This window comes from Porites lutea, chromosome 1 (assembly GCF_958299795.1).
Source record: "Porites lutea chromosome 1, jaPorLute2.1, whole genome shotgun sequence".
In the NCBI taxonomy this organism is placed as follows: domain Eukaryota; kingdom Metazoa; phylum Cnidaria; class Anthozoa; order Scleractinia; family Poritidae; genus Porites; species Porites lutea.
The window spans coordinates 40,292,481-40,316,759 of record NC_133201.1 but is presented as its reverse complement, the minus strand read 5'-3'; the positions used below and the strand labels follow the sequence as shown (position 1 = coordinate 40,316,759).

Here is a 24,279-nt window from a genome sequence, read left to right as displayed (position 1 = left end):
AAGGAAGGAAGGAAGGAAGGAAGGAAGGAAAAGAGAAAGAAGAAACGAAAAAAGGGAAGCTGATAGAAGAAAGGAAGGAGGGGAAAAAGAATTAGCAGTGATTATACAATTCTCTATATTCCATTACTAGTAGCCAAGCCTTCCTAAATATGGGTAATTTAACTGGTGACTATAAAACGCAAGAGAGAAGGCACAACTTCTGCAGATTAAAGTCGCTGCAAATGTTAAGAGATGGAAAGAGATGAGGCGGCTTTTCACAGATCTTTCACAGACTAGGTTGTGTCAGGACAGAAGATCTAGGGAATGATAAAGAACTATAATCCTCGAAAAACAAAACTTCCGGTTGCCATTCATAACGTCCGGGCGTTCTCTTTGCTTTCGATCCTCTTGTACATTAATTATTATTTGTTTTTGTTTTTCTGGTTGCTCCATCTCTTTGTTCTCGTAAAGCGCCTGACCGCGGAAGCCATTGAGGGGAATTTTTCTCCCCCACCGTCCGTTCGTAATTGGACCTACCACCCGTTAAAGAAAAGCGCGCGGAGAGCGCGCGCGCACATTTCAACTCACAAAGACAGCCATTGAAACGTAAATGCACTTCGCTAACTAGCGGGCGGGAATGGCTTTTGCGTATTCAGCCTTGTCTAAGGATCTCTATTCTTTTTACACTACCCACATAAATACTTGGGAAGAAAATGTCTTCACCGACAAAGCAAGTTAGTGTCCGCCGGCTACCCCCGCTTCCAAATCAAATAACACTACGCAATCTGAAGGAAAATGGAAACCCGAGCGAAGTCGCACAAACTGAAAGCCTCAAAGGAAAGCCTTCAGGAGGTAAGGAATTGTTTTTATTCATTTTTCTGAATGTCGTACGATAAGTGCAGGTTTTTGCCCTTGGCAGTAACTGATTTTTTCCTGAGGTTTCATGAAGTATGTTTATATTTTTCTTACAAGTACACCATTTAAGTGAGGGATGTAACTCAATTGACGGCTCGCCGCCGTGACATGAATCAAAACGTTTTAATCTTCAATGATACTTGAAAGATTTGCCTTTACAAACGAGAAAAAAATATATATATCCGCGTTAGCTGAATTGCATCGCATACCAAAGAGGAACAATCGGATAAAATTACAATGTACTGTAGGCTTTATTACTTTTAAGTTTAACTGAATTTTACAGAGAATTTCTCCTTCTCCAGTAATGAACCGGAAAGACCATTAATATGTTAACCTTTGAAAATGTTATATTCAGATCAAAGCCGGCCGGAAGAGAAACATTACTCTTATGTCGATTATCTCGACATTTTGTCGCTGTCAGTAGAACGGTAAAACCGTTTTAATTGCATGATTCGCAAAAATCGAGGGTCGTATTTATTATTAGCTTATAAATCATGTAAGCTTAAGGTTATGATGTTTTCAGCTTAAATGCCGGTCACACACTTTTCAGAGATTCGGGAGCTTTTCTTTCTTTCCCCGTCTCTATTTTTTTAATCAATTTTTTCGTGGACGAACTATATCTATGCAAATTTACTATTACTCAAACGCGAGACAAATTAACCAAAAATCAGTATGACCTGTTTATTAGTTGAATTTACAAAAAACAAAATTTCATGACAGTTTCGAAGGGTAAAATAATTATAAAAACAACTTGCTTGTATAAAATTGAATTGCCAAGAAAAATATATTTTGCGGAGATTTTATTCTCGATAATAGAAGTAAAATAATTTTAGCAACAGTCATTACTTATTTATGGCTTACAAAATCTCTAGCAACCTCCATAAATGCATATGTCTAATACGTCCGAATTGTATAAAAGCGTTCTAAGAGCGGCGGCAGACAAAAACATCTGGCAAAGCTTTGTGAAACATCGGAAATGGAATCTTGTAAAACCCGGATTGATTACTTTTCTTTAGAAAGCTATTTGAAAAGCGAATTGTAAACTTCTTGGGAAGCACCACACGAGACTACTTAGAACAAATACCTTTTAGACGTAAACCGGAAGTTACCTTGAGTTAACATTTCAACCATTTCCGGTTAGTTATACTCTGTTTCAATTTGGATGTCTACGATTTAAAACAAATCTCTAAAAGGATATAGCTACATCATAACGTGACGAACCCGCAAAAGTAGTGAATCAAAATTAATTCACTTTTAGTCAAAATAAGAGAGGCATCCTGCCAAGTGTGATATTAAAATGAGAGTCTCATGCAGTTTTCAATATTCTACTCATCTCAGTCAGGGTCAGGCCAGCTGCTGGGTGATGGATAATCAAAAAATCACACACTCAACTAATTGCTTCAAACTTCAAATTAAAAATTAGAGCAATGTGCAGTTCCAAGGTGGTCATGTAATTTTTTTTGGTGTTGTTTTCATTATCATCTGATTACTCCATGATAAATGGTTGTCTCACATTTATTTTTTTCAGTTAATGTAAAATTTTTCTATTTTTGTTTTTAGCATTAAAGCTGTGTTCTCTAGCAGTGCATGTTAACAGATTGTAATAAACATTTTTTGCTTAAGATGGAAGAATGAGAAAAAAAGGTCAAAATGTGTATCAGTCATTTCTTATTTCATTATTAAAAATTGGAATTGAATAGAACAATAGCAAATTGAGCCAAGCATAAGCTGAGATTCTCCCCCATTTTTATAAGTTTGAAAATAAAATAACAAGTCGTTTTATTATTATTATTTTTATTATCAAATATTATTATTTTTGTTATTGTTATTACTATTATATAATTATAGTATTAGCATTCATCAATATATTTATCATTATCATTATGCCTAGGGTACTTGGTGCCATCGTTCCCTCCTTAATGTAATTAAATGTTCATTTACAATTGTAGTTTACAAGTGTAGCCATTGTTTCAGAGTCTGAAAACAATAGCTACACTTCTAAATTACATTTGTACAAGTTTTATTAACTTGACCCCAGCACTTTTCACAGAATCCTTCCTGACCCCACCAACGTTATTCATTGTAAAATTTCCATGCAATCTGGCATTCTCAACTGTCCCATTATTATTATATAAAAAATTAATAATATTTATTATTATTTTTTGTTATTATTTTCACCAGTGGTTCTCTCTGAATTGCAAGTCAAGGAATACCTTTTAGCAAATCCTTGCATCTTGGAAGAATTTATCATGGCTAACACCAGCCAGGAACAACTTGAGAGATGGTTGATTAGAAAAACACAGTCCTTAGAACATATAACAGGAAATATAAACAATGGTATGTATTTGAATAATGTATATTAGTTATGTTTATCTTTGTATTCTTTTCTTCTTCTCTATAATTAATCGTGAAGAAGAAAATCCAAACTTGGCAAGATGAAGAACAATTATTCTTAATAGGGTGGGTGGGTGGGGGGACCTGGGGTGGGGGTAGGGAATAAGGATGGGAGTAGGGTGGGGAGAGGGCTGCAGTTATGTCTATTTGTTTTTTCTGTTTCTGTTGTTGTAGTTTATTATTACTTTTATTATCATTATTATTATCATTATTATTGTCATCGCCATCGCCATCATCATCCTCATCCTCATAACTATGACAAAATTCTCAAATCTGGTTGGTTATCAGCTGCCCTGATTTCAGCCTTAATAGGAACAATTTAATAGTCATGCCTGAGTAATTGGACAGTATGTGCCATCAGGCATGCACTTAAATGGCTTTTTTTCACTGCTAGCAAAAAAAATTGGAATTTCCTCTGTTTTGATTTAAGAAAAGAGCCTTATATATCACAAATTTAGTTAAAGTTATGATTCATTGGTAACCGAACTTTGTGTTGTCCAATTCGGTGTGTAATCATAGTTGTGATTAAACAAATCGGACTCCCGCTACGCGGTCATCTGATTTTGATAATCACTCGTATAATGATTACAGACCAAATTGGACTCCACTCAGTCCTGTTACCATTACTCGTCTTATCGCTATCACTATCATCACTGTCATAATCATTATTATTATTATATCATTTTATTTTGTTCTTTTCTGTTGCTGTCGTTTTTGTTTTTCCTAGTTAATTTTTCTTAAGATCCTTACCTTCTGGACAAATGCTCTCAGAGATCTTTAAGTAACTTTGCTTGGGTACTTTACTGTACGACCATTATAAGCTCTGCCCCACGTCCCCTCTTTTTTGAATCACAGTAAGGTTGGGGAGAGGGAAGTTGAAAGGCACTGCAAAGAGCACAGTTTTGTTGTGAATCCCTGAAAGATTAAGCCTTTCCAGTATGATGCCACAGGTATGAATGGAAAATGACAATATTCTGACCATTGACTTATGGCGTTTGCTCCTATAGAAAGTTAGGAGGCACAGGCTCATTTTTTAAAACTTTACTTGGCTACTATGAAGTCTGAACATCATGACCAGATGGCTTTTAACACTGTTTCTTTTGTGTCTGTGTTTCTTTACAGGCCTGAGACCCTCACTCTCTAAATGGAAGGTATATATAGCCAATCAATTACAGTTCCTAGGCCTGTTTCAGGCACTGAACTTTCCATGATGTGCCAAATTGAGTGCTCATGCGGAAAATCTACTGTTGTTGATCATGATTCAGCACATGTAAAGTTGCTCATTTGAAAAAGGGCATTAATTGTGTAAAAAGTTATCTTAATTATTGTTCAGTAATACGTTGTTGTAGTTGTTTGTTTTCCTTTTCTAGAATGGTAAATTAAGGTATGAATGCAGGTCCCATTGAGAATCTGCAATTTCTGAAAGGAATGTTGCTCATTCCCCACCCTGTGCACTTACATTTTTATAGGAAGTTGTGAAGTTGTAGGAATATGGCTAATCTGCTACACAGCCGTTTTTAGTGTCGTCACGCAACGCTCCTCCCCACTAGTGGGGAGGAGCGTTGCGTGACGACACTAAAAACGGCTGTGTAGCAGACTAGAATATGGCCTGTGTGACAGGCGTTTGAAAGGAAGGGAAAGGGAGTTTTTGCGGGAGACAAACGCGAGGGGCGCGGAATACGGTTGGAGGGCAGGGATTCCATGCTTAAATTACGGGTGACAAGAGGATCCCACAATCCTAATCTCCAGGTTGCTATTACGCATGCGCGGCACGTACTCAGCCAGCATCGTTTGGCCTTCCACTAAGAATAAACGGAATACACAGAACGCAATCTTAGCTTCACTGCGAGAATAGTCACCAATTCCCATTATCTCTTTCCTTTTACACAGGCGGTTACTGGTCGGGACCGTAGTCTACCTGTTTAAAATCACGTTTCCGGATCTCCCTCCAACCCCCCCCCCCCCCCCCCCCCCCCACCTTTCGCGAAGTTTTGCTAGCGGGAACTAGTACTAGCTGAATTTTTTCCCACCGTCCTCCCCTTCGGCGACGTGTATCCGTCTGCCCGTGTATTTTTTCCTCATTGACTGGGCAAAATTTTCCCTAACTTATCTATAGCTCGGCAATGAGTGGCTATTATCGCAGTGAAGATGTATTACGATCACGTGCGTTTGGACCTTCTATCACTCGTTCTGATAACGCGTGATTTGACCATCTATCCACGAAACTTACGCAAAATACAGCGTTGGAACAAAAGCGTTTTGGGCTCATCCTCGGAGTAACAAGCTGTTAAACCCACGGCTGACGTAAAACAAAGGAAACAAAGAAACCGGCACAATAGAACCTAGAAATAAAAAAAGGTGCGAAACAAAGAAAAAGTTATACTCGCGTTTTGACCCTCGATCGTTGTCTCAATCGTTGCTTTTCGTGGCGTCCCGAAAAGAAATCCAGTATAGTGTTAACCGAGCCTTAATTTATGGTTTTATTCTTGTTTCTGTTTGTTTTGTCGTTTGTTTGATTGTTTTGAATTTCACAAATTGAAAATCGCTTTTATTATTAGGGTAAAAAGCTTAAATGGCCGTATTCAGACTAGAGACGGATTATCCGTCTGAGACGGGTTATCCGTTGGATAATTCGCATCAGACAGATAATACGACCTTGATTTGTAAATGAAACGGTCTTAATTTTGGATGGAAAATCCGCCTGACTTTGTCCATCTGTTTTTCTGTCAATTTTGACCGATTTTGAAGATGAATTATCCGTCTCAGACGGATACTCCGTCTCTGGCGTGAAAAAGGCCAATGTGAGTTTAATGTTAATATCATTATTTGTAAAGGAGTTAGTATTTCGCAATTGAAATTCAAGGTAGACCGGTAATTTGACTTGAACTGTTTGTGTCTGGGCTGCAGTTCTGTGTTCATACCGATAAGAGGAAAATGCTTCAACAGCTGACAAGAGACATCAATCAACAACCAAAGAAAGTCAAGGTCATGCATGAGCTGGTCAAAAGTGTTGCAGCAGGTCAGGTTACTTTTTTTAATTTCTTTTTCTCCATCTTATGTAATCCTCCGTTCATTCATTTGTTCTTATTAAGAAACTAGGAATACGTGTATCGCAGAAACCCCGCGATGCTCGAGGAGGGTGGCCCCTACAATTTTAGGGATCAAAGGATGAGAAAGAAACAGAGTAAATTGTGTTTGGGGAGGGAGGGAAGTACAATACCAGCTCTAAAATTGGAAGCTGAGGCATACGTTAACTCCTACTGGTTGGAGTGAATGCGAACCCAGTCCCTGCCAACTTTTATTATCATTCTCCCCATATCGGCCGTCATGGACAGTGCTGGTTCTGTTTTATGATAATTACGTTAGCACACCATCGGTGAACTAATATGTGTCTTTCTTTACAGGCACATTACTTGTACCTCTTTCTTTCTGTACGAAGTTTGTTTATGTTTTGTTAAATTCCTTTTTTTTCCCGTCAATCTCGTTTTAATAAAGAATTTGCTTGTTTTGCAGCAACTCATGCAAACACGCATTCTCTTTACTTGGTTGACAAGAACGGACGAGTAAGTGTTAACCAGATACAATTTAAATCCGAACGCTTGTAGCCTGAGAAAACAGCCGTCATTTCGCGATGCCACCATTGGCTTTCCCCCCGAAATGACGTCCGAGGAAAGAGCGCGGTAATTCCATGCTATACTGTTGCCTTGTCACTATTGCCTTTGATTGGTCATGCCGCGTGAGAAATTTGCTTCAACCAATCAAAAGCACTACCTGAATCTGGGTAGTGACGCGTCATCAGTATGGAATTTCTACGCTCGTTCCTGAGACGCGTCATTTCTTGGGAAAACCTGTGGTGGCGACGCAAAATGTCGGCTGTTTACTCAGGCTAAAACACATGTAACAATTCAAGTTGTTGTAACAAAACTGAATGCAAGGCTGGCAATACGGCAAAGGGCTGATTTATTTGAGGCCAATATTTCGGCTAACAAAATTATCCAAAACTATAGCCAGCCTTTCTTTGGGTTTTGTTTTAATTCCCACTTCAAGTGACATCTGGCAATAGCATCTCCGACATTAGAGATCCGGCAAGAAAGAACCAGTCAGTGGCGAAAAGCAACGGAAAACAGATGAGCCAGCGCTCATATGATTTCGAAGAGACTTCTGATTTCAGTATAGCGAGCGTACGTTTTCAACAATCATAAAGCGAGGCGATTCAAAAACACTTTCTTGACCATAAATTACAGTGATGTCTCTTATTCCAAAGTACTAGTCCAAAGTAATGAGCTCTTGGTTCTCAATCCGTGGACTTAAGTCGCAATAGTCCATTTATCGGCAATTAAGAATAGCGCGGTTTGGAGAAGGGGCTTTTAATTTTTATTTTTTTTCAAGGAGATAAGAACATTTGGACCCTTTAGACATTTTCTCAATTAGCTGAAATACTTTAATGAATCTTTTTTGTTTTTCTGGGATCAAAAGTTAATCGTTTGGATCTCATTTTTCAAAGGGTGCCAACAAATAATTGATGGTTTTGGCTTAGGTAGCTTATCCATAGGCTCTATATACCGGTATATATTTTCTCAATTAGAGATCTCAATTAGGTAGCTTGTCCATAGGCTCTATATACCGGTATATATTTTCTCAATTAGAGATCGTTGGGCGCGCATGGAAATAAAAACCGCCCAGGATTTTTTGACCGCAAGCGCTCGTTGTCGCGCTCCGCGAGGAAAAACCAGGGAAAACGTCTGTGAACGGTTTTTATTTTAGTTTTTTGTTTTCTGTGCGCCTGCGTTCCTAATTCGCGCAAATCGCGTTGTTGAAAAGGACACTGGGCTAACGGCTGGAATTTGAGCCTATCATAGCTCTGGCCAGGTTTTTATTTAATCTTTTCGCCTTTGTTTTTTTTTGTTAACAGGACATATATCTATACTCGGAAACTAAACCAAGGTAAGATTTCAGTATAAAATATTACTCTTATACAACTACTAAATGTGCTTAGTGTTAGTATAGGTTATGAGGTGCGAGTGATATGACTCACTTTATCTCTACAGTGCTTGTATTTCAACTTGTTTTGGTTGATGTTGTTCGTTTGTTTGTTTGTTTGTTTTTTGTCTTGCACTCTGCCTTACTAGATTTAAAATACCCGCGATTCAGTGTCTTATGTTCGTTCAAACTCAAAGTATTTTTTTTGCCGTTAAACAAAATTGGGAAACGTGCTTTTCTTTGTCAACCGCAAACATCTATTGATGTAACAAAATTGTTGAATATGTTCACGCCCATAATGTAGAAAATTTCACGGTTACAGCATTAGAGAGGACCCGCAATTTCTCCATCTCAAATGCTGTAAATTTTCAAGTCATCCGTATAATAACTTGGCCGTCAGATAATTACTTGTCTGCATAACAGTCAATCGTTTCCGTTTTTTGGAAACGACTGCTACGCATTGGAATCACCAATCAGCTATAACTGCAAAAAACATTTGCTAAAATACAACGTGTTGTACATTTGTGTCTTTGTTAATTGCTTTATGTATGTTTGTCGTAGGTCGCGGTCTCTCTGCCGTCAAACCATTGGAAAAGGAGGCACTGTGGCCTCGTATGTGGCGGAGACTGGGCAGAGACTGTTTGTGAAGGACATTCTTGGGGTAAATTGTGGACAGCCATTAATTTATTGTTACGTGTATTTTTACTGTCTTAAATGGTGAAATGTTTTTATTTTTGAGACTCAGTCATCACAGATTTTCATAGTTGATTGGTCTTGTTTCACACACAAAAAAATTATTTCAAGGTTATGTTGTTTCTGATACCTTCATTTCCTTGAAAATCGTGGATAACTAATGATTTTGAACTCCTTTTACGCAGGATGAAAGATTCCCTAAAGGAATTGGTATCGAAGGTGCGTACCACCCTACAGAGTGGTTGGCGGAAAGTGAATAATTGAACTGTATTCTATGGTAGATTAAATTGGTGATCGTATAAAGACTCAAACAGCGCTAGCCTACATGTACTTCTTTCCAAAGTAGGGACTTGAAAAGTCAATTCGTTCATAAGGAACAAGTATTAACATACATCAACATACCATAAACCCGTACAAAAAAATTGGGGGCTCCCTATGTTTTTACGAGCCCAAGTAACGAAAATGTCTTCCTGTCTCTGTGACGGACATCTGTACCTTCAAGAGAGCTGCTAAAGGTGTACTTCATCTCAGACTAATTGCAGCCAGGAAAGTATATTCTAAAGAAATAAAACCTTCCGCCTAATTTCCTCGGAGATTTTTTGAATAATTTCTTGTGGTAGTGTTCTATCCTAACTACCTGTTCTTACTCTCTTTAGAGTGTCTAAGTAACCCTGTTGACTAAGAGTATGAAATTAGTATCCCTCTGCTTTTGCCGTACCTCACGTGTAAAGTACGAATTGGACTGACTGAACAGTCAAGTAGCGTGTACCTATTGATTTTAGTCAACAAAGAAACTTACCGTGACTATAACACTATTTGTTTTCCAGATAGTACAGCTCAGTCCGTATTGTGTCAGCCAATTGTACAAGCTGATGGAGCTATAGTTGGTAAGAGGGCTTTTCGATGATATAAACATAATTGTTGTGTTTTCAAAAACCTATCAGTTATAATTATCCATAATTATGAAAGACACCATTTCGTATCCAACTGAGCTTTGTTAACAACCTTTGTGTTGTGAGAAGCATTTGTTTTTACCTCATTCTTTGCTTAATGTACTGAGCTTAACCAAGAAAACAAGAAAACTGAAGTTAGCGCTTATTTTGCAGGTATTGTAGAGTTGGTTAAAAAATTGGGGAACTCGACTTTTGAACGGGAAGACGAAGAGGTAAATAATTGTTTACATCAAAGTATCATATAATATATAATTATTTGTTTTGTGTTTGTTTATTTCTTCTTGATTCCATTTTGTCTGTTTGTTTGTTCGTTTCGTTTTCTAAAATAATTTATTTATTTATTTATTTATTCTTTTATCATTCAGCAACTTCAATCTGGACTAGCAAAGACTTTTTTTACCTTACTATTTTGTCTGTGTTGTTTCTAGATCGTCAATAGCTACCTGGCATGGGGAAGTATTGCTATACATCATGCCGAGGTGAGTAGTTTACTGATTGCTCAGTCAGGCAGTTTGTCAATCAGTCAGCCAGTCAGATGGTCAATCAGCCAGCCAGCCAGTCAGACAGACACACCGACATACAGACAGACACACAGATAACCATTCAGCCAGTTAGTCAGTCCGTCAGTCAGTCAGTCAGTCAATCAGACAGTCAGTTAGTCAGACAGTCAGTCAGTTAGTCAGACATACAGTCAGTTAGACAGTCAGTCAGACAGACAGATATTAAACCATTCAGCCAGTTAGTCAGTTAGGCAGTCAGTCAGTCAGTCAGTCAGTCAGTCAGAGAAACAGATAGTCACTCAGTCAGTTAGTCAGACGAGTCAGTCAGTCAGTCATTCAGACAGACAGACAGAAATTCAGTCGAGCACCTAATAGGTCACCATAAAGTCTTAAAGCAAACAATCAGCCAGTTATCTTTTATTTAAATTAACCAACTAATTAATTAAATCGTCAGTTTAATGTAGTCAGTCATTGAATCAAAATGGCTTTCGCCGTTTTTTAACCTGCGCTTTGCTCATCGGTCCTGAATGTTTTCTTTTGCCATGCCTTTTATGCCATTTCCTTGTTATAGCTCGTGTGCGTGAGGATGTGAACTTTGATCTTCCTTTGATTTACGATCTGGATAATCTGATAATCATACCTTTGTTGATTGTAATTTTGTTCTTTAATTGCCATCTTATTTTAGTTCGCTTCCAAAACAAGAACCACTTATAGCTGGCATTTCGCGCAATAAAATAATTACTCAAATTTTTGTATTTAGCTTTCCAAACAAATGCAAAAGCAGAAAGACCTGAACAGCTTCTTACTAAGTGTTGTAAGGTAAGTGGAAGAAAGAAAAATGAGTTTCTTACAAGAGCTGAAACAGCTGAGATATTTGCCTCGCGAAACGCTTGGCTCATATGTTTCGATTGCTCGTTTGTGCGGGGGGCTTGACACCTCACAAAGGCCATTTTTCAGCCGACGTTTAATGAGGGAGAGCTCATTCTCTTTATGAACGACTTTTTTATCAGAGATTTTCAGTTGGACCTGAACTAAGTTACTTTTGGTGTCAAAAACACCTTTCCCTTTCAGGTAAGGATTGGATACCAGTGTTGTGCAAAGTTGTAGAACAACGGAACGCTCTTCAAGAGGACCTTATTTTAGACTGAGTTTAGCTTGCAAAAACGCTCTCCATTTCGACCTGCGTGCGAGGCGAGCGTCGAGAAAAGGCGCTGATTCTCGTGATTTTTTGCCTTAAATGAAAGGCTTGCCCGGAGGCTAGATTGAGTTGAGTAAGGTCTTTTCACTGCTAAATTTCACTGTTTTATTAGCCTGAGAAAACAGCCGACATTTTACGACGCCACCACTTGTTTCCTCGTGAAATGATGTGTAAGAAACGAGCTCAGAAAATCCATTTCGATGACGTGTCACTTGCAAGATCTGGGTGATACTTCTGATTGGTCCTGCCGCGAGGGAAATTTACTTCAACCAATCAGAAGCACTACCCAGATCTGAGTAGTGACACTTCATCAGTATGGAATGTCTACTTTCGTTTCTCAGACGTTATTTCGCCGGGATAACAGTGGTGGTGTCGCGAAATATAGACTTTTTTTCAGGCTATTTTTTTCTTAGTGAACCACAGCTCTTTTTTTATCAGATCCATTTTTGATGAAGTCAGTACGATGGATGTCGTCATCGAAAAAATCATGGTAGGAATTGTGTTGCAAGGACAATTAACTGGAATTAATATTTTGATTAACTGTTTATTAATTCCTGAAAACCGTTTCATTCTGACAGGCGTTTGCCAAGCGACTCGTTAATGCTGATCGATGTGCACTGTTCATGCTGGATTCTAAGACAGAAGAGTTATACGCTAATCTGTTTGACGAAGGTGATGAAGATGGTTCTGAATACAAATTTAGAAGTGGAGTGGAAATAAGGTAAACAGCAGTGGTTCTAAAACTACAAGTGCACTACAACGGCTCAACCGGAATTTTAAGGTGTTTGCAAGAATGTGCTTTGGGCAAGGATGTGAATAGTCTAAATTATTTGCACGAAATGAGATGAAGTCTATGGAATCTTCTGGTCTGTCAGGAAGATTATACTGTATTTAGGCCCTGGCAATATCAAACTGAAATCGTCGTGAGGTACGGTACCTGTACTAATTTGTGCTTAGTTTTCTCCGAGCTTGGTACTCTTTATAAATGAATTTAAAAAATCAGGGATCACCCTGCAGTCAATTAAAAATTATTGGACTCGGTTATCGCTAAATATCTTGATTAGTTAGTGGCGAGCAGATCAGTTAATTGATCTGCGAGATCAAAATATTTTGTGACTGCGACAATATTGAATTAATGCAGTTTTCATTTTAGACTTTCAAAAAAGTCCTTCGTCGGATTTGATATGGTGTGAGACAACCTCTCGCGACTTCGTCACTGGCTCAGTCGCTTCACTCGCTCGGAAACTCGTGAGGTCGACTTGTGGCAAGTGTATTCTCATTTGTACTATGAACTCTTCTTTTCAGGTTTCCTATGGACAAAGGCATCGCCGGTTACGTAGCAAGTACATCTGAGGTCCTAAACATCAGTGACCCGTATCGAGACTCGCGCTTTAACCGTGAAGTTGATATGAAGACGGGATACATTACTAAGTCCATATTGTGTGTTCCTGTCAGATGCAAAGGAAGGTGAGAAATGTACAGCAGCTGACGGAGAGAAACTAAATCGCCCTTTTCGTGTAGACACATTGAGAATTCCGCAATGCTGATCGTGTTGCTGGCGGTTTTTTTGGAGGTCGATTAAAAATGGCGAAAATGGGAACACGAAGAGGAATTATTATTTCCATATCATTATTGTTATCGTTCTCTTTATCATTATCGTTTTCGTTATCGTTATCATTATCATTACCATCATGATTATCGTTATCGTTATCATTATCATTCTCGTTATCATTATCGTTTTCGTTGTCATTATCATTACCATCATGATAATCGTTATCGTTATCATTATCGTTTTCGTTATCGTTGTCATTATCATTACCATCGTGATTATCGTTATCGTTATCATTATCGTTTTCGTTTTCGTTGTCATTATCATTACCATCATGATAATCGTTATCATTATCATTATCGTTTTCGTTATCGTTGTCATTATCATTACCATCGTGATTATCGTTATCATTATCGTTTTCGTTATCGTTGTCATTATCATTACCATCATGATTATCGCTATCGTTATCATTATCGTTTTCGTTGTCGTTATCATTACCATCATGATTAACGCTATCGTTATCATTATCATTATCGTTTTCGTTATCGTTGTCATTATCATTACCATCGTGATTATCGTTATCATTATCGTTTTCGTTATCGTTGTCATTATCATTACCATCATGATTATCGCTATCGTTCTCATTATCGTTATCGTTGTCATTATCATTACCATCATGATTATCGTTATCGTTATCATTATCTCTATCGTTATCATTATCGTTTTCGTTAGCGTTGTCGTTATCATTACCATCATGATTATCGTCATCGTTATCATTATCATTATCGTTATTATTATCATTATCGTTATCGTTGTCATTATCATTACCATCATGATTATCGTTATCGTTATCATTATCACTATCGTTATCATTATCGTTTTCGTTAGCGTTGTCGTTATCATTACCATCATGATTATCGTCATCGTTATCATTATCATTATCGTTATTATTATCATTATCGTTATCGTTGTCATTATCATTACCATCATGATTATCGTTATCGTTATCATTATCACTATCGTTATCATTATCGTTTTCGTTAGCGTTGCCATTATCATTACCATCATGATTATCGTTATCGTTAACGTTGTCATTATCGTCATCATTGTCATTTTTGCTGTTACTATTATCATTTTTTCCCACACCCAAACGCAATCACCAGCCTCGCAGGTTACATATATCATTAGGAAAAGTTCTCAACTTTCCTTTTCTGATACCATAGGGAAAAACAACAGCACTTGAAGCCTTTCAACTCATTCGTTAGGTTAGGTTTTGTTTGAATGATTATGTCACGTGATGGGATCCTTTCCAACAGCGAGAATTCACTAATGCACTAATTAACCACTTTTCTATCGCTTGTTTAATAGCGTCATTGGCGTGGTACAGATGGTAAACAACAGGAGGGGATTTTTCTCACCTGAAGGTAAAAACATAATGTTTGTAACCTGCTTCTGTGCTACTTTAGTCTCTTTAATTCCCTCATCTACATAATACAAGCCAAGTAGCTATGGCAACAGTTTGCCCCTATCTGTATCTCCGCTTGACTGTGATCTCTTGCAAACAAAGGAAATTGGCAAAAAGCTAAGTGTAAATCCACCGTTAGGGGTAGGAGATAAAGAAAATTTGGAGCATCAATCATGGTTAAAAAATCTTGAAACCTGAATATATAATCGTTGCCTACAACGTATAAACGTTCTTGTTGCAATTGAAAGCGTATTGATATAGTCTTCCCACTAATCTATTACTTCTGTGTTTACAAATCATCGCACCTTTTTCGTGTGTCATGTTCTAGATGCTCGATCATTTGAACTGTTTGCTGGTTACTGTGGGCTGGCTCTTCACTACAGTCAGGTTGGTTTATACAAAGCAAATGTTTTGGTATACAGCGTGAAATTAGCCTGAACTCATGAGCAGTTCGAAAAAAGTGAACGGAAAAGCGATGTAGATTATATTAAATCATCTACTTAGCTTTTTCAGTAACCTTTGTGTATTGAATAATAGGCCTTTCTTTCACTCCAATCCAGCAAAAGAAGTTTAAGATTGAGTAGACAATGTCATACAAATCATGGTCAACTCAAGCCTCGAGATGGTGCCTAGTGTTATGTAGGCTCGATTTCCGCCGTCTCCCGGGTCCGGTCTTGATCATTTTCCCGAACAGCGGCTGGTAATCGAGCCTAAGTGTTATACGGGAAGTCGATTTCGATCTGTTTCTATATTTATGTTTCTCAGCTATATTTACTTATTTATGTCTTTATTTATTTATATATTAAGCAATTTATTTATTTTTCACTTGATTTCAATCTTTGTTTCTCCAGATGTACAGCCAGTTGTTTAAGTCCCAACAGAAGCATCAAGTCGCCTTGGAAGTACTCACTTATCACTGTTGTGTACTGGAGAATGAAACCCGACAGCGACGCGAGGCAGTAACATCATGCGTTCTACCCAATTACTTTTACAGGTAAGAATCATCGGTTGGATATTTTCTGGCCTTTGCAACTCAATTATTAAACTGTGAAAGAACAGGTCGCACAAACTTCAAATAGACTAGTGATAATCAAAGGTTAGGGATCGTGGACGAGTTCGATGTAAACGCTCATGATAGAAGGTCAAAACACCCGTGATCAGTTGATGTGTTATAGCAGGTCCAAACAGAGGTCCGAACGCGCGTGATGAGATTGCGTTCTATGCATTCCATTCATTCTAAGTAGAATTCGAAACGAATGCTGACTACAACGTGCCGCGCATGTGTAGTAGCAACCTGAAAATTAGGACTGAGGACTCCTCTGGTCGCCCGCAATAAATGAATCAATGAATAGATAAATAAATGCAAAATATACCGATTCTCGCCAGCAGAGGGCTATTGTTGGAAATGTCATCTTAAAAGTAACCGCCTTATTTATCTTACATCTTGTACTTATTAGTTATGTAAAGCTTATATAATTAGTTATCTAAAGAGCTCAGTAGGTTTTCATATTCTGGAGGAAGAAAAGCTGAAGTTTCCGCTTAGAAATAGCAATTTCCTTCTTGCAGGTTTGCAACCTCGATTGTGCTTGTTTATTTTTCGTTCTTTCTTTCTAAATTTTGGTTTTAGTGATTATTAGAAACTGCCGAGAGAGCGCAAACGACTTAAGCCTGCTATGAATGCTACATGTATACCCGCCTTAACTGATTGTTTTCATTGTTTCAGTTATGAATTCAATGTCTATCAAGATGATGAAGATTTGACAAATTATTTCATTCTCATGACGATAGATTTTTTTCAGGAGTGCAATGTCAGGTAAGTTGAAAGGTTGAAATCTGGCGAAAGGTGAAATCTCAACAAACGCGAGTAATCCAGTTGACCAATCATAACTTGTAGCAAATCTTCAATAGTCCACACAAAGCGCAGGAAAGCCTTTTCAGCGAGTTAGGACTGGAGATTTAATGTGTCTTCTGGTTTGGTTGGTAAAGGTGCGCGAGATTTTTGGCCATTCATAAAGCGTAGCTCTTTTTTTCATAAAACTGTTTAATGTCCATCGCCTAGCTAGTGGTTACCAACGCCTTAAGGGCTCTTTTCCTTTCCGTTTGTTGCTGTTGGGTTTTTATTATTATTATTATTTTCTTTTTCCGATTTCGTTATTTCCTTTTATTTCTGACTTTTCTTGTTTTCCCCCCAGACTTGATCTAGACACACTTATTCGTTTCACCTTGACTGTCCGCAAGGGTTACCGTCCTGTGGCATATCATAACTGGGCGCATGCCTTCTCTGTGGCACACAGCATGTGCATCGTCATGAAAGAAGCCGCTGGAATATTTACCTGGGAGGAGGTATGATGAATACGTTAAAGACGAAGGAGCTGTGTGACGAAATTGAGCTAAAACCCCCCATTAGAAACTGATCACCAAATTAGGTGGAATATAAAAATAAACGGGTGGGCGATCTTTTGTAATTTGCATTAATTAGTTTTAGTGTTTGGGCCAGTCTTGTTCCCAAGAATTAAAACAACCCTCAGAAAATCGTATTACACTGTATTCGTCGATAGTACGAACGTTAGACAAAAATGCCCCTTTCCAAGTACATACACATGCCAGAATGATGGCATAAGAGGGGCGCCGGTTACCGCACACGTTTTATGTCAGTTCCGAGGCAAACCACTGCTTTGGATAATCATAACTCTGTGCTACACTCTGTCATGATTGTAGCATCCTGTGAGGACCATGCAATGGCTTAAGCGTGCTATGTGACGTTGAATTATGAATGAATTACAGTCGTTATACTACTACATGAGAAATTTCTGCAATATGATTGGCTTAGAGCAGTGGTATTTCAGCTTAATTTGAAATACCTAAATGTGAAAATTTCAAACCTTTTGCGGTTAGTAGTAGAAACTAATAATAGCATGATTTGTACGTGATATTTGGCATAAATACCACTCGTGATATTTCAAAGTTGTCTCAAATATAACGAATTAGAAATACCACTCGTGGTATTTATGCCAAATATCACTGCAAACTGTGCTATTACCTATACAAACTAAGACCCTGTTTACATGGAGTGGGGGACCCCGGTCTAGTGGGGTAGGTTTGTTTTGTTTTGTGTCCCCCAGAACGTGAAAACAAAGGAACCAACCCCACTAGACCGGGGTCCCCCGCTCCATGTAAACAGGCCCTAAGATAACAGACAGACCAGTCCATTCTCAAAGAGAATTCCATTGTTAGTCAGGACCGTCCACTGGGAGCTGTTTCTCGAAAGTCCCGGTAACTTTTTGGGTCCTAAGGCAAATTTTGGATTCAAAACCTGTTGAATAGTAGCGCAGTTCGTAGTTCACAAACCGATCGATTTTTACTTTGTTAACTGATACTTTCATTGTATCATTTTCAAAATTATTGAACTTGAATGCATGAACACGGCAAACATAAAAGAGCTTTTTTTCGGGCCCGGAAAGTTATCGGGACTTTCCAGAAGCGGGTTCGAGATCACACTCCAACCCTAAACAGAATGCACCGCGGAGTTGGTCTTTTTTGGAAGCACTTTTCACTAGCGACGGAGTCGGAGTCGGAGTCGTAAGAGCGCTTATGACCTTGTGAAAATAAAAAATCGGAGTCATAAGTGGAGTCATAAGCTCGACGGAATCGGAGTCGAAAGAGTCGGAACGTTTGCATTTTCTTCTGACTCCGTCGCTTCGTCGCTTCGTCGCTCCGTCGCTTCGTTCCGCTGATGATAGTGAAAACCAGATTATCGGAGTCGGAAGCAGAAGCGGAAGGATAAACCAATCACAATGCACGTTCCCACGCTTTGTGCGGATTGGTTTAGTTTTTCCGCTTCTGCATACGACTCCGACCAACCAGTTTTCACTTGATCGTCAGCGGAATCAGAACGCCGTTTTCAGTAGATCGTTAAGTTCTACGCTTCTGATTACGACTCCTACACCGACTCCGTCGATAGTGAAAACCAGCCTCAAAATAGCTGGTTTCAGTTCTGACCTTTTGTTGGGCTCAACTGACGTATAAAACGTTGCATTTTTATCGTCAGCTATGCGGACACCTCTCCCAAGTGGAAACTGTCTTCCGGTCCTATATGCGAGGTTCGACTGTATGGACTTAGTGTCTTCTAACATTTGGCGTAGTGGCGTTTTAATATTTAACCAAACATCTTATCAGAAAAACCTCTTTTTTTTCCCTCAGAAAATCGCGTTGTACCTTTCGTGCATCATTCACGACATCGATCATCGCGGTTACAACAACGCGTTCATGATCAAAAATAAGTCTCCACTGAGTCGTCTGTATTCCACATCGACCATGGAATGGCATCATTTTAAGCAGGGAGTTTTTATCCTCGAGGTAATGATCATACGTCTTTCCTTGCGCTTCTCAATGGACTCATCCACCGATGTTTTCAACCGTTTTGGTTGGGACCTGTTAGCATAAATCCATTACACCGCTGGAAAGAGCATCTTAAAATCATTCACTTTGTTAAGTTTTAGAATGATTTGTTAAAAACTCACGAACGTATAGCTCTGCAAAGTCGCGTAATTTTACAGACGCGGGCCTTTGTATAATGGTGTGGGGCAAGTTCGTGCCCTCTCTATACAAACGTCTATAAACGTCGCGACTTATTGGAGAAATATCTTCGCTAGCCTTGGACATGTGACCTTTGAACTTGGTTAGCTTACTAATTTTAAGGCCCTGACTTTTCAAGGGTATTTGCTCACTGGTCTTTTATAACTGAAAAAAGACAAACAAAAACTTCTCTGGATGACTTGTTTTGTAACAACCCTACTGATTTCTCATGTAAACCGTAGGAGCGAGAGGAGAACCAAGGTAGTATGTTTTAAAACAAGGTCAACCCTACATAATTTGCATTACCTCAAAGGTTATGTAGGTACTTAACGTATAACCATAAAACTTTCCTGTGCCTTTATCAATCATCGAAAGAACAAATTAAAGTAGTATCTTTCGCCGCTGCCTGAGTTAATTCACTGAAAGATTTGTTTTGGCCAGAATTTGTGCTTAACACAGTCATTTGGTCCAATTTATCTTTAATTACGACCAAGATAGTCCAAGTTGTTGATATGAACTCACAAAATGAGTTCCAGAGTGGACTGAAGTAATTATTTCTGACTGTTTTGACAGGAAGTGTTCTCACGAGAAGCCAAATCAGGTTCCAGATCTTTCGAAACTGCATTGTACTTTTTCTTGGTTGCGTTAGTTAGGATGTTATCGTGATCTGCAGTTGGATCACCTTTAACAATCTAACTTTCATGAGATATTCCTCTGGGGTAGGTAAAGTTAAGCGTCTAATATGAGATGAATGCGTAATGAAACAATTTCCAAACTAGATTTAAACTGTGGTTCGAATAGGCATTACAGTGAGCTTTATTGTCAAGGGCTAAATAGTAAGTCTGTCTTAATCCCAACAGAGAGACGGTCATAATGTTTTGAGTGCTCTTTCCACGAAACAGTTCAAGGATATTCTCGAGCTTATGGAAGATGCCATTTTGGCAACAGACTTGATGTTGTTCTTTGACAACAGAGCAAAGCTTGAAGCGATTATTAAGAACGACAAATTCGGTTGGAGTATTCCTGAGCACAGGTAATGTTAAGAATCTGTTTGTTAAAGTTCACACAAGTGTCAGTCGAAAATGCATCCAAAACTCAAAGTTAATTTTTTCATTGAGAACGAAAGATCATGATGTAGTGGTCAGGACTCGAAATTTTAATTTAAGTTCTGAAATCAGCTGCGCAAAAAACCATCGATGGTATTTAGAAGCTAACAGGGAGGTTCCTTTTCAGGAGACTTGTGCGTCGTATTTTGATGACTGCGTGTGACCTTTGCACCTCTGCCAAACCTTGGTCCATTCAAGTTGTTTCCGTCAAGAAAGTGTATGAAGAATTCTACTTACAAGTGCGTATCTTCTCTTCTTCTATTCCCACTCAAATGAAATCCTGTTTATGCAGTGCATGACATTGTTATGTTTTCCTTGCTACTTTGGCATAAAAATCCTCCCCCTCCCCCATACTCACAAGTTTTTGTTACGTTAGAATTACGTACGTTAGAATTAAGTACGTTAGAATTTTGAAGGTACACTCGTCAATGCATCAGTTGGGTGCGATCAACAAGAGAAATAGATCAATGAACAGTCCAAGGAAGCAGGAAAAAAATTACTATCGCAATTTTTTGTTAGATTATTGATTATTAACCCCCCCCCCCCCCCCCCTCCCACCGCTTGTTTTCTTTCACATCAGTTTAAAGAGTTGTGCCCACTGTGGTCACTTGATGCAAACTCGTCTGTTGAATGTTGAAGGGGTATTATTTGTTAGTGCCCATTTCTCTGAGTCCTACGATATCCAAAGACGTCATTGTATATAGAATTTAAATGCCGTTGGATGAATGCACCCTGTAGGATTGATCGGAAAAGTTTAAACGATATCTTACGTACATGAACAGGGTGACGAAGAGAAGCAGATGGGTTTGACGCCAATTCCGATGATGGATAGAACTAAGAAACATGAGCTTCCTCAAAGCCAGGTAAGTTATTAAGCAGCAATAGAACTGATACACCCTCATCATGCCGCAGCACCTCACTATCATCATCACCATCATCACCATTACAGCCACTACTATCACCATTAGCATCACCATCGTCATCGTTATTACTATCATCACCATCAGCAGCAACTACAGCTTCATCGTTACCAGCAGTAGCAGTAACAGCACCACCACCACCATCCCCTCCGTCGTCGTCGTTGTTGTCGTCGTCGTCATCACCATCATCAGCATCATTATCATAATCAACAGCAGCAGCTCCACCACCACCACCATATTCCTCATCGTCATCGTCATCATGGTGGTCTTTTTTGTCGTTTCTTACAGAAATGTAATTACTTCTTTTTCACAGCTTCTCATCTCCAGATTTAACGAATCCCATGTCTCTCAACCAAATAGATCTTTAAAGCTTGTTGGGTTGTTTGTTTTAATATAAATTACAGTCAACATAATTTTACTGTATATGCAATGGTACCCCGCCTTCCGACCACCCCCGTTATTATAACTACCCGTTATAGACGGCTTTTACTAAGCATTTCCCCGAAAGCCTCGTCTATGTTACCACCTCATTAATTTTAACAGGTTCTCTTGTCCAGCACTGATGGCATGGAAGGCGGTTTTAAAATCAACAGTTCTCTTTTTCAATTTCACCTTATTCACCTGTATAACATGAATGCATACCGAGAGAAGATCATGTGGACTAAAGTGTGTAAAAACCACCCAAGTTCTCAAAGATGTATTCTCGAATGTAAATGGAACAATTTGATAAGAAACTCTGTCACGGTAAAAGAAAATCGATCAGCTCACACCACTTGTTTAGGTTACACAAATTTTTCGCAACACCAGTTAGGCCCCAGTTGTTTAAAACATGTATAATGCTTTCCACCGATACACAAGTCTTTGAGAAAACTAATTGTGCCATTCAGTAGAAGGAAACTGACGACAGATGTATGTATAATCGATTTTGAACCCATAAACTCATTCAGTCATGTGGATTTTTTTATACATTCTTTTTAGGTTGGATTTTTGAAAGGCATTGTCAAACCCTGTTACTCAGTCCTTGCTAGTGTCCTCCCAGTACTGGAACCGACACTGGGCATTATCGAGTAAGTGTATGTGCATCGCTCTAACTTATCTCTCGCCTCGCGATCTTACAGCAAAGTGGAAGGGAAAGCCGCAAAAGTGCGCGACCCTGGAGTAAGACGACATAAATGTGAAAATTGTTCTTTAAGTTCTGGCTTTTTCGAGGGGAGGAAAATTCATCTAGCATATTTGGTTTTAGCAATTAGCTCTTTTATGAGCAATAAGTATTGAGGCGTTTTCTCCAGTAGAATTTAATATCGATTAAAGGTGTGAATGGTGAGGAAGAGAATAAAGATCATGTTACACAGGACGATTCGCAGCGACGATTTTTAGCGCAACACAGCTTTGCAATGTTGGAACAATGTTGTAACCACTCCAAACAATTTTGCAACAATGTGCGGTAAAAATCGTCGTTGCCAATCGTCTCGTGTAACATCACCTTAAGATACTGCGCAAATATTATGTGGGGTGACTCATTCCCTGGAAAAGGGAAGTCAACTCTTGCTTTTCCAGCAAGGTGAGTTGGTGTGAAATCAATTGTCACTAATTCAAATTGAGATCTGCAGCTGACTTTCTTGTAGAGGTTATAGTATACAAGACCGTGATGTCCCATAACTGTCATTAATAGATCCGCTGCCTTTGCGGTATGTTTTCTCCCTTTAATTTCGAGTCGTCAAGATGTAGAAATGAATATTGAAAATGCCGCACGAATTTAATCGGAATAACGGTTTACTATTTCCTTGCTGGAAGAGGCCTCTTTTCCCTTGTAATTCGCTCGCTGGGTTACAGGGGAACAGAGGCCTCTGGTATCAGGGAAGTCCACCACATGTGTGTTGAGCTATGGAAGATTCAGTTGGAAGTAATCAAACAACTGTGTGTTATATCGGCAGTTCTCTTTCAGTCAACAAGATCATTTTGTTTGTTGTTTTGCTTGTTTGCTTGTCCTTTTCAATTTATCTTGTTTGTAAATCACTCAATGTTTGATTTTTTTTCTTGTGTACTATTTTTATTGTTTCAGTTTAAATTTAACCTCGTGGGAACGCCGCATTGCGCAGAAAAAGACCGCTGATTCAGAACCACTTCAAGATCCTGATTCAGATGACCTCAAAGAGTCTTGCTCATTCTTCGATTATTGAATACCTTATATTTTCTCAAAATAATTTTATAATAAAATCTAGATTCAAAATCAAATTCTAAGAGTTCCACATTATAACATTTAACTGATGACACTTGAAGTCCACGATATGTCATCAGTTCTTTAAGTCATTTGTTTATTACAAGAAACTTCTTGAAGTTTTGTAAGTTGTTTCTGATATGATTTTATTCTTTGGATCCGTTTTCTCTGTTACCTTTTCTTCTTTTTTTACATAACCGGTTTTGTATATTTATTGGGTACCGGTATTTTCTATTGGCAGGTATTTTATTTAATTCTATTTGCGTAAAAAAGGTACTGATTTGTTTTAAAAGAAGCATTTTGAAAAGAGCAGAATATATTATTTATTTGGTGAATGTAGAATTATTTACCTTGTTACATCTCGACACTTTTATTCAATAACCTTCACTGTACTGAACCTATATAGTAAGAGAAAAGTCCTTTGCCAAAAAAAAGGTAAACTAATATTGAAAGAGTACATTATTCAAGATAAGCTTTAGGTTCCCGGCACTCGTTTATCAACCGGACGAACAGTTTTTTTTTTCCCTCCAAATCAGATGTACTACGAAAACCATTCCTATATTGGTACAGTAGGTGTATTGAGTGAAGTTACTCATGTTCTTGGGCACGCTTGTGTTCGACGCATGTAAGGAAATTCGGACTCCGTAATCTGGGAAGTTTTTGCTTGTGGAATCCGAAATCTGGTAAATTTTGCTGGTGGAATCCGGAATCCCACTAACGATTGAAATCCCGAATCCAAGTTCCACTGACGAAGAATCCAGAATCTAGTATCTGAAATCAGGAATCTAAGTCGTGGAATCCAGAATCTGAGGCCGTTTGGATTCCTACATTGGG

The 24,279-nt window shown here is 38.5% G+C and overlaps 1 protein-coding gene across 1 annotated transcript; it reads left to right on the top strand.

The window, feature by feature from the left end:
* Positions 1–683: 683 nt before the first annotated feature.
* LOC140929681 (probable 3',5'-cyclic phosphodiesterase pde-5) lies at positions 684–23,833 on the top strand (the record flags this gene model as incomplete). The annotated part of the gene is made up of 26 exons (XM_073379412.1): positions 684–831; positions 3,076–3,231; positions 4,411–4,439; positions 6,196–6,307; positions 6,802–6,851; positions 8,201–8,232; positions 8,830–8,929; positions 9,147–9,180; positions 9,789–9,848; positions 10,068–10,126; positions 10,343–10,393; positions 11,175–11,233; positions 12,051–12,102; positions 12,191–12,333; positions 12,918–13,079; positions 14,530–14,585; positions 14,955–15,013; positions 15,478–15,620; positions 16,350–16,439; positions 16,819–16,969; positions 18,827–18,982; positions 20,062–20,234; positions 20,435–20,546; positions 21,090–21,170; positions 22,206–22,294; positions 23,290–23,833. Coding segments are annotated over 26 exons (2,475 nt in total), but the record flags the coding sequence as incomplete, so codon positions are not given.
* Between the last annotated feature and the right edge of the window lie 446 nt (positions 23,834–24,279).